The sequence below is a fragment of the Astyanax mexicanus genome, chromosome 15 (assembly GCF_023375975.1).
Source record: "Astyanax mexicanus isolate ESR-SI-001 chromosome 15, AstMex3_surface, whole genome shotgun sequence".
In the NCBI taxonomy this organism is placed as follows: Eukaryota; Metazoa; Chordata; class Actinopteri; order Characiformes; family Acestrorhamphidae; genus Astyanax; species Astyanax mexicanus.
This window is the reverse complement of record NC_064422.1, coordinates 19,696,118-19,710,490: the sequence shown is the minus strand read 5'-3', so window position 1 is coordinate 19,710,490 and position 14,373 is coordinate 19,696,118. Positions and strand designations below refer to the sequence as shown.

Below are 14,373 nucleotides of genomic sequence, written 5' to 3'. Positions count from 1 at the left end.
TAAAAAAATCAGGTATTTAAATTTAAGTTTAGAACAGTTTTAAAATAATAGATAGCCCACCAGATTTCACACCCTTTATTTTCAAGAATCATGTTTTTTGGTTCAGGTTCTAGTGACACTGATTTACCGCCATATTCCAACACTTTAAGTGGTGGCCATGCATTAGTTATTTACTTTTCTACAGGATGTTACTTAAAGGGCTCCACACATAAAATATATTGACATTTCTGTTGGTGAATATGACCATATGGTCCTGATTTTTAATATTTTGTTTTAATAAATGTTTATTTAGTAAATTACTGAATTTTACCCCCCCTTGGCTGAGGGCTGATTCCAAATAACGCTTGATTCCGCTTTTTGGAGTCGATTCTTATTGTTCAGACCAGTGCAAAAAAAAGAACCGATTCTTTTTTGGTAGCTTCGGTCGACGGGGGTTTTGATTTCTTGGGTGGGCAAGCACACTATGCTACACCAACGAGAGGCCAGTCAAATATCAAATTAATAATATAAAATAATACATTGGAAAACACAGTTGGTATAATTGTGGAGATCTGCAACTAAAAACCTAAAAAGGACTGAATTGTAAATATGGCAGAATATGATTAACGTTAGATGTAAACAATTAGTACAATGATTACTATTTTTTGTTTGTTTTTTATTTAGTAAATTGCTAAATGTTAATTATTTTCTCATAAAAGTTAGCCTACGTTTAATGAAGGTGAGAGCTGATTCCAAAACAACACTCGGATCAGCTCTATGAAGTTGATTCTCAATGATCAGACCAGTGCAAAAAAAAAAAAAAAAAAAAGAACCGATTCTTTATTGGGAGATTCAGTCGACCGAGTCCCCGCGTCCAGTTGGCTCACTTCCGTTCCGGAGCAGCGACTGCTCAGTTTGTAGTGTAAAGGCTTTAGTAGCTAAAGGTCGCGGATTATTAGTTTATCGATATCGGATTTTATGGTGTAAACCTGTATTTGAGACTCGGACTAATCCTGGTCAGTTATCGCTGTGCTATAAGGAGTTAGCCGGCTAAGTTCAGGATTTAACAGGCTGTAAGTAAGGAGGTTAGCTAAGTTAGCTTAGCTTGGTTAGCTAGGCTAGATGACTAGCTCGCATGTAAGCGGCGAAATCTGCAGTAGCTAGGTTAGCTATAGCTAGCCTGTTTTGATAGCCCGGCGGGTATCAGGATGAGTGGTGTAGGGTGTGTTAACGGTTAGTTGGGACTCACAGTGGTGATAGGTTAGCTGTTAGTGGAGCTTTTAAACGTATCGAGGGTTAGATATCTTGTTAGATATCTAAGCTAGGTTAACTTGACTGCAGGCTTTTGGCTAGCTAACGGCTCTGCAGTATTATTTAGCTAACGTTAGCTAGGTAGTTAGCTTAGCTGTTAGCTAGCGCAGTGTGTGGATGTGCGGCTGCAGGTTTACTGCAGGAGAAACAGAAGCCGGAGAAGGAAGCTGCTTTTATTTCTGGTGTCTATAGTAAAGTGTGTGAACTAATTTAGGTGGTTGGAACGGCTAAACTGGCCTGATAGCTGTTAAATCACCCGGATACTCCGCGCAGAGCTCCTGGAGCTGAGGATTGCAGCAGTGAGGTAAGGGGCCGCCGCACAGTGATTGTTCACTAGGCCTTCAGAGAAACTCCTGTTTATGACTGAATTGAGTTCACACAGCACACAGCTAAAGCTTTGATGGCACCTTCCAAAGCTAGCTAGGTTAGGTTAGCTAACCCTAAGCTTAAGATAAATAGATAGATACATGGTATTTATACACCTGAAAACCTTTACCATATTGACTTTATGAGGCTTCCATGTCTCTCCTCTTCATTGATCTGTAGAACTGGGCTCTAATAAAATGGTCATTTAAGTTACAACATTAGCTAGATACTCTGGGATAGCTGTGGGTTAGGATAGCTAGCCCACAGCTTAAGATAAATAGATAGATACAAGGTTTTTATACATCTAAAAACCTTTACCACCTTTATGCCGAACTGGGCTCTAATAAACTGGTCATTTAAGTTCTTCACTAGTCACTTTACTGTTGCAACAGTAACATTAGCTAGATACTCTGGGCAGAGGTATCACTAGACCAGTTTTAAGGGTGTTTTCCTGGCATCCATGGTGTGGAGTCATTTACTCAACAGAAGTTTACTCAGCTCAAAAAGGACTTAAATGTCATTGCATGTTTGGGCTCTCATCACTCATTCTCCCTAAAGTGAAGATGTTCTGAAGCCGTTACTGCTGAATGTGGCTTTTCAAACGTTCTGGCTGGGAGAATTGAGCATTCTTTGGTAGGGGTGGGACAATGCATTATTGCATGGTGTCAAATATCGGTATATTTATTGAAACGTCCACTCTAAACCCCTTAAGACTCGCCAATTTGACCTACTAAAGTTACTGCTTCCTTACTTAACATGGTGGCTCTACTCAAATAAATTGGGTAAACCCGTGTTGAAGAATATTGGTTGTCAAATTCTGTAAAACTGACACCAAGACATGGGCGGGGCGGTATACCGTTATATTTCCCCTCCTCTAGCATAACAAACAAACACACTGGAGTAATTGTAGCTCAGCTTTGTGAAGTAAAAACGCCACTCACCTTATGAGTGTTTTGTTCGTGTAAAATAGAAAAACAACACCCAAGCGGTCAAAGCTTTCACAATTATTCACACAACTCAGAATCTGTCCTGGGTACAACTCTCTAATAATCATGTCTCTAATACAATGTGCAAAAAATCTTAAATATATTAATCCTGTAGGTCGAAGGATATTATTAATGCACACTGAATTGAATTTGAAAAAAACAATTTGAAAAACGAGTAACATATTTTAATTTTGATCTTAGACTTGTGCAATAGAACATAGATTACTATTTTAGGTGGTTTAGGTTAATTTTTATAGCATTTATGGAAAAATTCAAATTACATAGGTTTGCAAAGGAAGGTCTAATGTTTACACTCTTCAGCTTTTTCTCTCTCTCTCTCTTTCTCTTTCTCTCTCTCTATATATATGCAGCAGGGGCTTCTTTTTTTGAACACCAGCCTGTCAGTCTTTGATTATATAAAACTTACTGGATTGAAGATGCTGGTAATCTTAGATGCTGGTCTTTTTAATAGCTTCCAGGTCACTCCAATGTTTTGGAAACACACATTGTTAAATATGAAGCATGAGGATAATTCTATTGTTTTAGGGAGGTTGGGAAATGCTTACAAAAAAGATGATCTTAGTTTTTTGTAATTGTTGTCCTTACATGTTTAAGAATGAAAGTTTTTAATTGAAGCCACTTTAGTGGGCTCCTATATACCTCTATAGATTTCCTCGCAACAAGATAAACAAATTGAATATTTGTAAGTTTTGCACTGTTACATCTATTCTATCATGTTTTAGTATTCTGTTGATTATACATGGTCCATTGTAGCGTTTTAAGCCCTGGTGGGCCCCATAATGTGCAGTTTTTAATTTTTTACTATTTATTTAAGACTAAAGCTCTATCAGGACAAGATTAGTTTCTCAGGGGGTGCTGGGGTCATTTTCTATTTTACGGGGGATTCTCAGTGATTTTATTCCCGTCTAGAACGACCATGTATGTGATGAAAAAATTACAGGCTGAATTATCTACTGTTTTTTTGCTGAACTTTGGTCCTCCTGTAACTTTAGTCTCGTCCGGACACGCATCTCTGAGTTTCGGCACCTCATGTTTTAATGAAATAGCTATTTGTCCATTGCCATGCACCGTAATTACACTTTGGGTGTGCGTTGCCACAGAGATCCACGTAAACACAACAGCGAGTGGAAATGGAGGAGCTACTGAAAAAAAAAAACTCACTGGTCTTCCTGTTTTTTTTTTTTTTTTATTGCAGTCTGTATTCAGTTTTCAGAGTTTTGTCACTGAGTAGAAGTGTGAAATATTTCACTGACGTCCCCCTGAGAAACTAATCCTGTCCAGATAGGGCTCAAGTCTGCCACTGGTGTAATATTTGGGTATTTTAGTTAATTGGCACTGGAGTGTGAGGAGTTTGAAGTTTGGAGTATCTTCCCAGAATATCATGGTCCTGTAGTGTATGCAAAGTCTATAATTCAAACGGTAGTCCTCGCATCTTAGCATCCTAGCATGGGCAAGGCTAATGTGTTTTTGGTCCTGTGTGTAAGCACAATTAGGTGCATCATCTTTACCAGCATTATTGTAGTGTGGAGCACTGTAACCTTATATGTGGCTAAGTAAGGTTTGGTGGTTCTTTCTGGTCTTTTTATGTGAGAGCTTGTAAATTGTGCTGTTTAACCCATTAAATACTAAGTTGCTTTGTCAGATTTTATAAATGAAATATACACTGATCTCTGAATCTAAACGTTTTCTTTCTATTACCAACCCAAACTGTTTAAAATAACTGTGTACACTATATGTATGGGAAGTTTGTACTGATATTTTCTTTTTCTTTTCTCCTTTTTGCAGATACACTGGACGTAGCACTGATGTAAAATCCTTTGACCTCTCTCCGCCGCTACCTCAAACTGAAGAAAAAGTCTTCATTACCTTTCTTCAGTATCCAAACACATTCAGTTTCTTAGCACATTCCCTTCTAAATAGTTATCATGTTGATAAGAAGCATCTGCATCTATAAATCTATAAAAGTTTAAGGTTTATCTTCTGAGATTTGCAGGGATTTTAGTTGTTTGTTAGATTTTTTTTCCCCTCTGCTGCTGTATTTGTTGTTGGGACCGGTTAAGCCGGTGGTTGGATGAGTTTTTGAAGCTGGGGTGTGACTCATGGGCTGCAATGATGTCGGAGGCAGGAGTTTGCCGTCCGGTGAACACAGAGTATGCTGTTTCTGTGCTGGAACAGCTCAAGTTTTTCTACGAGCAGAAATTACTGACGGACATCACTTTGCTGGTGGAAGACAATGAGTTCCCCTGCCACAAGATGATTCTGGCTACATGCAGCTCTTATTTCAGGTGAGTTGTAGGTGTGTCTTTGTCTCTTGTCGGTTACAGAGATGAATAGTATTTCCTGCTGTTCTTTTGTGTGGCAATATGCCGTGATGTATAGCAGGGGCCTGTATCACAAAGCAACTTTTTTCATGTTTCAGCTGCAGTTTACTCACTTTACAAATGCAGCAAACAACTTTCTCACTTAACTGAAGTTTATATGTTCGAGCTGTATGACATTTATGTCAAATAGCATGCCATGTGAAACCTGAGGAGCTGACTAGCTTATTGTTTCATATTTTGCAGTATTTATGATCTCTCAAGTTTCTGGACCTTATTGGCTTAAGAATATTGGATTTGGTCAACTGGCCAGATTATTATACTCTGATTACTCCACAGAGAAGATAATGTCACAGACATGATGACCATTAGCAACATGAACTGAATGCTTATATGAGCAGTGGTTCTTAAACTGTGGTACGTGTACCACTCGTGGTACATGAAGCACACCAAGGTGGTACATCACCAAATAAATGTTTATAAAGTATCAAAAACGAAAGATTATACAGGAAAATGCATGTGTGGACTAGGGGATTTCCAAATCTCTGGGTCTTAAGAATTTCTTACTTTTATCTAAATGTCAAGAACTTCAAAATGAAAGTCTTTTTGCAGCATTTCTACTGGAATTTGGAGTTTACATTTTAATAGCATTAATTAATCGATTAATTGATTAATTAATCGATTAATTAGATATCCAACAGCTTTATTACATTTTGCATTTTTTGTCCATATCATTCACACTTAGTTTGCTTGCATGTGTTAGATTGATTGTAAGTGGTACATTTTCTAAAATGTTTGAGAACTGCTGTTACAGACTGTAGAAAATACTTATTACCATAATAATAATTAATAATAATTAGGAGTCAGACAACTGTTATGTTATAAAATTGGTCTGCAGTTTACACCAGTGACTTGTAATGTTTATATGATCATTCTGACAGACTGTGTTACACTGAAATGGGGGGAGGTATTATAGTGTCTGACTGCATTCAAAGTGCTGGTGTTTCACTGTTAAATGGGAAACTATGAACCTATAGAGGAATGGGTTACATAAGGTTAGCAATGACTATATCTCAGGAAAAAAATAAGCAGGAAGCAACATGTAAAAGAAAATCTTTTCAAATGGCAATTTGTTTCAAATAGAAGACTTGACTTATGTAGACCAGCACACTCTTTCATTTGACAAAGACAGAGTTTGTTTTAATATTTTAGAACCTAAATCAATTTGTTTATTCATTTACAGTGGAGATTTATTAACATATTAACAGTTTTACATCTACTGTTTTTCTTTTCATCCAAAATAATTAAAAGCTGACTAATTTAAATGTTAATTAAATTAGAAGGAAATAATCCTGCTTATTCTGTTAAACAATAAGCAGATAGCATAGCAAAACACCTTTATTTCTGAATGTCATTGTTGATAAATTTTCCTGCCCTTGTTTTATTGGTTTTTAATGGGTAGATACACCAATATTCACAATTTCTTTTCATCTTCTTTTTATCTTTAGAGCGATGTTTATGAGCGGTTTAAGTGAAAGTAAGCAGTCACATGTTCATCTGAGGAATGTGGATCCTGTCACTCTGCAGACAATCATCACCTATGCTTATACAGGCAATTTGGCCATCAGCGACAGTACTGTTGAACCTCTGTATGAAACAGCCTGCTTTCTACAGGTTTGTAAATATCTGTTTTTACATATGGCATGTATTATCTGCATGTTACTTGGATTTTATATTTATGCACACAGACAAAATTCTGATATGTGCTTAGTCATATTTGTAGCTCTGCCATAAGGGGTGGGGAAAATATTTGATTCTTAAATGTATCTTAATTCACATGTGGGCAATTCTGAATCAATTCACAAATTCCAAAAATCAATTAGGACCTGCCAATAGCTATGCATTTTGATCTCCTAGTATGCTTGTATGATCTCTCATTTTCCTTATGTACTTCCTCTCATTCCGTCACGCTGTTCATGTTTAGCACCAATGCTAATCTAGCAATATATCGAGCCATCTACTACTTTCATCCACACTGTCCTCCAAACTGTCTCTCTGTAATTTTCTATCACTCTCTAGATCTCTTACACTCTCCCTCTCTCACACACACACAGCTGATAGCACGAGGAAGGATTTCTAAGGATGGTTAAAATATGCAGATACATTTTTAGTTTATTTCTCCCTTTAAAACTCCCAGATTAACATTAAAAATATTTTCCTATAAAAAGCATCAAAACTACACTGAAATAAATAAAATGCATAATGCTTGATACTATTATATTCTATAATACTTTTTAGTACTTTATTTGTTTGTTTCTTAATTGTAGCTAGTTTAATATTACCCTCACCATATTAACCCTAGATTTTTGTAATAATCATTTGATTTATTTAAACAATTATGCTTTTTTTTTTTTTTTTTTTACAAGTGTCAAAGAAAATATATTTAACAGCGGGATTTATTATGGATCATTACAGATACTTTACTTTAAAAAAAAAAAACTCTTTAAAATTGCACAGCAGACCTCTGAATTGTAAGGTACAAAAGATTCCCACCCCTACCTGCCATATTGTAGCAAGTGTATTAGTAATAGAGGCCAACCTGATGGCATCAAGTATATTGCATATTACACAACAATCTTAAAAGTCACATTATGCCTTTTCACAGCATGTCACTCCTGTTTTTCTTTTTTTTTTTAGGTTGAGGATGTGTTGCTGCAGTGTCGTGATTACTTGGTGAAGAAAATCACGGCAGATAACTGCGTGCGAATGCTGAGCATTGGCGATATGTTCAGCTGTAATGAGTTAAAGCAGAGCGCGAAGCGGATGGTGGAGCACAAGTTCCCAGTGGTATATCGTCAAGAGGCCTTCCTGCAGCTTTCCCACGAGCTGCTGCTAGACCTGCTCAGCAGTGACAACCTGAATGTGGAGAAAGAGGAGACGGTGCGGGAGGCGGCCATGTTGTGGCTGGAGTACAACATGGAAGCCCGCTCGCAGTACCTGTCGTCTGTCCTTAGCCAGATTCGGATTGACGCGCTTTCTGAAGTCACGCAGCGTGCCTGGTTCCAGGGCCTTCCTCCTAATGATAAATCAGTGGTGGTGCAGGGTCTTTATAAGTCCATGCCCAAGTTCTTCAAGCCAAGGCTGGGGATGACCAAGGAAGAGATGCTCATTTTTGTGGAAGCTGAGTCGCCCGGTGACAGTCAGCCAATAGTGGTCGGTCCTCGTCACACTGTGGTGTGTTACAGTCCGCAGGCTGAGAAGGTCTACAAACTAAGCAGTCCGCCGGGAGACCTGCAGAAGGTTGGTACTTTGGTCACTCCGGACAATGATGTTTTTATTGCTGGTGGTCAGGTACCTCTTAAAAGTGCTTTGGCTAGCCATGGCAGCAAAAGTGGCAAGCTTCAGGCTGCATATTGCTCTGTTGACAGTTTCTACTGGCTGGATGCCCAGCAGAACGCCTGGGTTGCCAAGACGCCCATGCTCTGTGCTCGCACCAAACCTTCCCTGGTGTACTGCCAGGGGCATATATACGCTATTGGTGGTGATAACGTAGGCGGAGAGCTTAATAAGCGCACGGTTGAACGGTATGACTGTGAGCGAGATGAATGGAGCATGACTAGCCCCCTGCCCTGTGCCTGGAGCTGGAGCACAGCCGTGGCTGCCCGAGACTGTGTCTACGTTATGAGCCACGACCTCATGTACTGCTATTTCCCTCACGCCGACACGTGGGTGGAAATGGCCATGCGGCAGACGAGCCGCTGCTTTGCTTCTGCTGCAGCGCTGGGTGACCTCATCTTCTACATAGGTGGCCTTCATGTCGTGGGGAACTCCAGTTTGCGGCTACCCACGAGCACTATTGATGGTTCTTCTGTTACTGTGGAGATTTACGACGTGAACAAGAACGAATGGCGGATGGCTGCCAACATCCCAGCTAAACGCTACTCTGATCCATGCGTTCGTGCTGTAGTTTTGTTGAATTCCTTATGCATCTTTATACGTGAAACTCACCTTAACGAACGTGCAAAATACGCCCTTTACCAGTACAACCTGGAGCTGGACCGGTGGTGCCTGCGGCAGCCTGTCTCTGAGCGCGTGCTGTGGGACCTGGGTAAGGACTTCCGTTGCACTGTGGGGAAACTGTACCCATCCTGCTTGGAAGAGTCACCATGGAAACCGCCCACCTACCTCTTTTCCCCGGATGGAGTGGAGGAATTTGAAGTGGACAGGGACAGGGACATGGTAGCACTGCCGCATGTATAGCCTTAGAGCTCAAACTTTGAGATCATAGCATTTTTCCCCCCCTAGCCCAGGGTAACTAGTTGCAATTCTTAAGGGTTGTAGTTCCACCAAGTTTCTCTTCAAAATCATTTCTTATCAAACACACCCGATTACACCTGGTTACTGAAGGAATACTCCATTTTACTCTCCGTCTGATGCATCTGTAGTCTCCAGTCAGTCCAAAGAAATAATATGATTATAAATATGTTCTAACTTGCGAAGAACTTGCTGGACATTCATGAAATTGTATCAGTAATGTTACCCATAGTTTTGTACTTCATTGAGGTAACCGTATTTGTAATACAGAGCTGTAAATATGTATATTTGGTTCTTTCAAAGAATTGACTAGTCAAGAGGGATGAAGTACAACCATAATGATGTGTGTCTGAAGTTTGGTTTCACCTAATTAGATTGAATACCAGAAAGCCTTTGGGGGGAAAATAAGTCAAAAGTACTAAAACTGTTCTTCGTTTTGCATTGTCAAGTTGGATAAAACGAAACCTTATAAGCGCAGCACTGGCATGGCATGACATGATTGTCAGCAGTAATTGTCCTGTAAAAGCCGAAAACTGAGATTAGGCTGAGCACACTGGAGTATTCCTTTAATTCCATGAATCATGTGTGTTCGAGCCAGGAAAGCCCTAAATCATGCTCGGCTTCCACCTTCCTGCAGGACTAAGGTAGACACTCCTGCATTAGCTTACCTGTTTTCTGGAACTTTCTTTAAGTCTTCAAATTACTTCCAGTAGGATGTTCTGAGAGGATTAAAGAGTGAGAATCATTTAACATAGCAGGGTGTTCGTGTTCTTACTTCCATTAGGAATTTAAAAAAAAATACGTACTGTGCAAAATGAAGTAAGACCCACCCAGTCAACCACAACCTCCAATCCCAACCTGCCCATGCTGCCCCAGGAGTCACCACTGATAACTTGTACCATAACCATTATACACTTTAGCTGTAATCATCATAATCATTTTTTGGTTGAACAATGTGATAATGTTAAGAAACTGATGGTATTGATTTTGATTATGATGACATAAAGGTTAACTGCCAGCTAACTGGCATTAGCAGTGAAATACTGTTTTATCTGTATTATTTTTTGACAACATACCCAAATAAGGGACTCCTGAATTCAAGCTGGATTTGTGCATGACGAAAAAAAACCCATTAATTTTTAAATGCTGTACTAAACTGAAATGTACAAAAGCTTACCCTACACACACAGTAGTCGAAATGTGAGCTATTACAATTATTACTACTTAAAGCTACATGCATGCAACTGAGTTCCTTTTCTAGTAAGGCTACTACTTTTATTCAATGGAACTGCATCATCTCGGCCACAGTATACAATGGCCAGGGCCTACTTAAACTAGTCTCATGTCTCAGAAGAGTTAATGTTACACACATTTCTCAGTATTATACAATGTTAGGATTAGGTTTTTTATTTCTGATCAGTGCATAACTCCACCACACTAAATCTCCCAAAGTCACTTAAAGGAGAAATCTGGTGTGAAATGGACATTAGGTGTAGTGAAACGTAATAACGAGAATAAACTTTTGTTGAATAGCCCACCTCCATTCACCCTCAGCATTCCGAATTAAAGCACGTTTAGCCGATGCTCCCAACAGGCTAATGCAATGCTAATAATAGTAACATAGTGGCGCACATGCAAAGAAATTGCTATTATTTAACATGCTCAAAGAAGCTCCGCATTTCATTGGTAGAATTCTGAGGGCCCTTACATTTAAATCGAGACACTGAGAAATTTGAAAGTGCACAGCCAGTTTATTAAAAAGTGTTTATAAACACAGTACCTTGAGCTAGTTCTCCGGGCGATAGTCACAATAAGTCGACAGATTGCTAAATGAATTCAGTGGAAATGGAATCTGTTCCCCTTTCCTACCTATTCACTCAGCAGTCGACTTATCGTGACTTAATTTCTCAAGGTACTGTGTGTATAAATAGTCTTTTTTTCTCAAAGTTATCAGTGCATTTTTTTATGTCAAAGCCATTAGAATTCTACCAATGAAGTTCTGAGATTGACCTTGTTAATGATGTAAAAATGGCGAATTCTTTATGTGGGTAACACTGTCCTTATCACTAGCGTTGTTTGTTTGTTGAAAGCATCAGCTAAAAGCTCTGTATTTCAGAATGCTGGGGGTAAACGAAGGTAGTCTGTTCGACAAAGTTTGACAGAAGTTCGTGCTTGCCATCATGTTTCACTACATTAAGTCCATTTCACTCCATATTTTTTTCCTTTAACTATGGTTTGCATGTCAATTTAATGTTAACAGATGGTGACTTGCTTATAGACTTGTTTAGTGTGGATCTAGCAATGTCTGCATTATGCTAGGACTCAGGAGTTCCTTATTTGGGCATTTTGGCGATACAGTGACATGTCTGCAGAAAGGTTATTGTACCAAACATCCTGTTTTATTCTTTCTTTGCCTTTTTACATGGTTTGTCCCATCTTTACTAACCATAGAATGCAGTGTAATCATGTGTACGGGTCACGTGTAGGTGAGTGTGTTTAGGTTCTTAGGAGCTGACTGCTGGTCCAGTCGGTGGTTCACTTGTTCATTTCATGCATCTCTCAGCTCCAATCCTTGTTGCCTCTACAAAACTACAGATCCCTCTATACAGTAGGCACGGCATCATCATCATCATCTCCTCTGTTGGGTTTGCTGGAATTTTTTTTTCTTCTGTATCTCTAATAATCTGGCTTACATGCTCACATACCCATCGCCGCGCTCAATTAAATTTGACTTTATACATATTTGTGAGCTGCTGAAGTATTGTCTCCTTCACATAAACACCTTGCAGTGTGGGGGACAATGATCAGGTCTATTTTGTATTAAGTATATTTTATATTATTTAATATCAGCCATTACTGTAGTAAGACTGGGTATGTATATGTATTTTGTCTTTTCTCTGTTAGTTTGTTTTTTGGTCAGATTTGAGGGGACTTGCTGCTGATTGATTCTTTTAGGGGGGGAAGAGGACACGCCCAAGCCTGTTGCTATGGCAAATGTTCCAGCAACCACTAGCAGTTGGGAAGGGGTGGGAGTTGATGGGATTCTCGTACCATAACCATTTGAGCACAGGTGCTATCAGCAGATTCTTTACTAGCATGTTCAACTGCATCCTGTTTTTTTGGCACTGTATTTTGAATGAACATTAATTTATTAAAAACCATACCAAAATATTTGTAGTCTGCAAAGTCTGTCTTAATTACAATATAAGTATAATTCAGTATTTCATTCCACAAAGTCTGTACATATTTCCATTCTCATGGTCTGAGTTTCTGGTGGAGTGAACAGTTGACTACATAGAAAAGTAAAAAATGAGACACTTTAAAAACTGTGAGCAAGACTTTTGTATTTTAGTTTGTGCATTGTAGATTAAAAAATTGAAAGGAGCACAATGCAAAAAGTTCAGGCACCCAATCAGATTTGAGCTTTCCGCTCTCGAAAATTTACAAGAGTCTCACTAAACTTAATGACTTTGTTTGGTCTAGGGCTTTTGCAAGAAGGAAAGTCTGGGTGATTGTAATTTCAAACCTTGTCCCAACATTGGGATTGATGCTAAAGCAGGAGGTGGCTATAAGAAAATGCATCTAATGCAACTTGCAAAAAACATGCACTTGAGTTGAAGTTGAAGATTTACTATGGCTCTATTATCCTTTTTAGAACAAGATTTGCCTTAACTGACTCATTTTAGGCGAAAAGATTTATGCATCACTCACCAATCACCACCAGTCTTTTAAAAGAATGTCATCAATGAGTGTCAATATAATGATTTTAAATATTAAACTTGATTATACATTTCATTAAAAACTTGCTTTAAACACAGGTTCAGAATAATGTTTTCCTGCACTATAGGGCATCTGTATTAGGTTAACTAAGCTAAGTAAAGCTAAGGTAAGTCTACAAAACTGAAGAAAAAAAAATATTTTAAAGTTAAACGAGTGCTGGCAGTTAATCTACACAGATTTCTCCTGAAAACAGTTTATTTGGGTGAGTAAAGCACTTCCGTTTATTTACAGTAAGCTTAGATTTCCAGATTTTTCCAACTCTAAGACTGGAGCATTAGCATTAGCCGTTAAGTGCTAGTGGTTAGCAGTTTATGCTGCCCAACAGCGCTAACGTTACACGGATTAACCGTGAGTTAGGTTACCTAGTCAGTGAGTTAGCTAGTTAACCTTAACCAGCACTTACTTGGCTTTACCCTGGGGCATAATAACTAGCTTAGCTAACCCACTAGCTCACTGACTAGGTAACCTAACTAGCTTAGCTAACCCACTAACTCACTGACCAGATGACCTAGGTTAAGTAGCTAGGTAACTCGCTGACCAGATAACCTAGGTTAACTAGCTAACTCACTGACTAGGTAACCTAACTAGCTTAGCTAACTCACTGACCAGATGACCTAGGTAAACTAGCTAACTCACTGACTAGGTAGGTTAGTGTTCACTAACTAACTAGTATAATTTAAGCATGGATATTTAGCACACCCCGCTAACATGAGCATCTTAATAGAGTTAAACACTTACTTAAAAAAGAAATATAACATTAAACATAACGTCTGTATGAAATTTAATTGGAAAAGTACCTGTTGGTGCTGCTGTGAGCTGAACCCCGTTCGCTCCGCCATGTTTGGAAGAGCGCTTGAAGCTGGCGGGGTGGGCGTGGTCTGTCTCAGACGAGGGTTCAGGGTAGGTGACCAATAGAGATTAAAGGGGAACGCCTTCTTCTAAGCCCCGCCCACCCGTGAAAAGTGTGCCAAAAATCAGAACCAAAAAAATGAAGCAGAAGCAAAGGAGAGATTCCAGAAGCAAAAGTCTTTAGCAGCAAAACCCACAAAAATCCACAGAAAATCCAAAAAAATCCAAAAATGAAAGCAAAGACTGGCAAAATCCAAACTAAAATAATTTTCAAATAAGTGCAAAGAATAATAAAATAACCAAGTATATTTAAATATATATATTTGATATATATTTTTTCTCTTTTGAATTTGCAACATACATGTTTTACTTTTGATTCTTAAAATTTTGATTGTGGATTTTATTTTTTTACGTAAAACTTTTGGCACAAAATTCACTCCATAGAGTAT

The 14,373-nt window shown here is 38.7% G+C and overlaps 1 protein-coding gene across 1 annotated transcript; it reads left to right on the top strand.

Annotated features, from left to right (window-relative positions):
• The first annotated feature begins 844 nt into the window (after positions 1 to 844).
• On the top strand, positions 845 to 12,466 carry kbtbd2 (kelch repeat and BTB (POZ) domain containing 2). Its single transcript, XM_007260018.4, has 4 exons — positions 845 to 1,594; positions 4,449 to 4,948; positions 6,490 to 6,655; positions 7,679 to 12,466. The coding sequence occupies exons 2-4, from the start codon at positions 4,773 to 4,775 to the stop codon at positions 9,239 to 9,241; spliced, it is 1,905 nt and encodes a 634-aa protein (XP_007260080.1). The 5' UTR covers positions 845 to 1,594; positions 4,449 to 4,772; the 3' UTR covers positions 9,242 to 12,466.
• The last annotated feature ends 1,907 nt before the right edge of the window (positions 12,467 to 14,373 follow it).

Excerpts from the sequence above, each read along its gene's own strand:
- kbtbd2 (XM_007260018.4), top strand. The coding sequence starts at position 4,773 with ATGATGTCGGAGGCAGGAGTTTGCCGTCCGGTGAACACAGAGTATGCT. Across the intron at positions 4,949-6,489 it reads ACATGCAGCTCTTATTTCAG|AGCGATGTTTATGAGCGGTT; the intron begins GTGAGTTGTAGG and ends TTTTATCTTTAG. Across the intron at positions 6,656-7,678 it reads AAACAGCCTGCTTTCTACAG|GTTGAGGATGTGTTGCTGCA; the intron begins GTTTGTAAATAT and ends TTTTTTTTTTAG.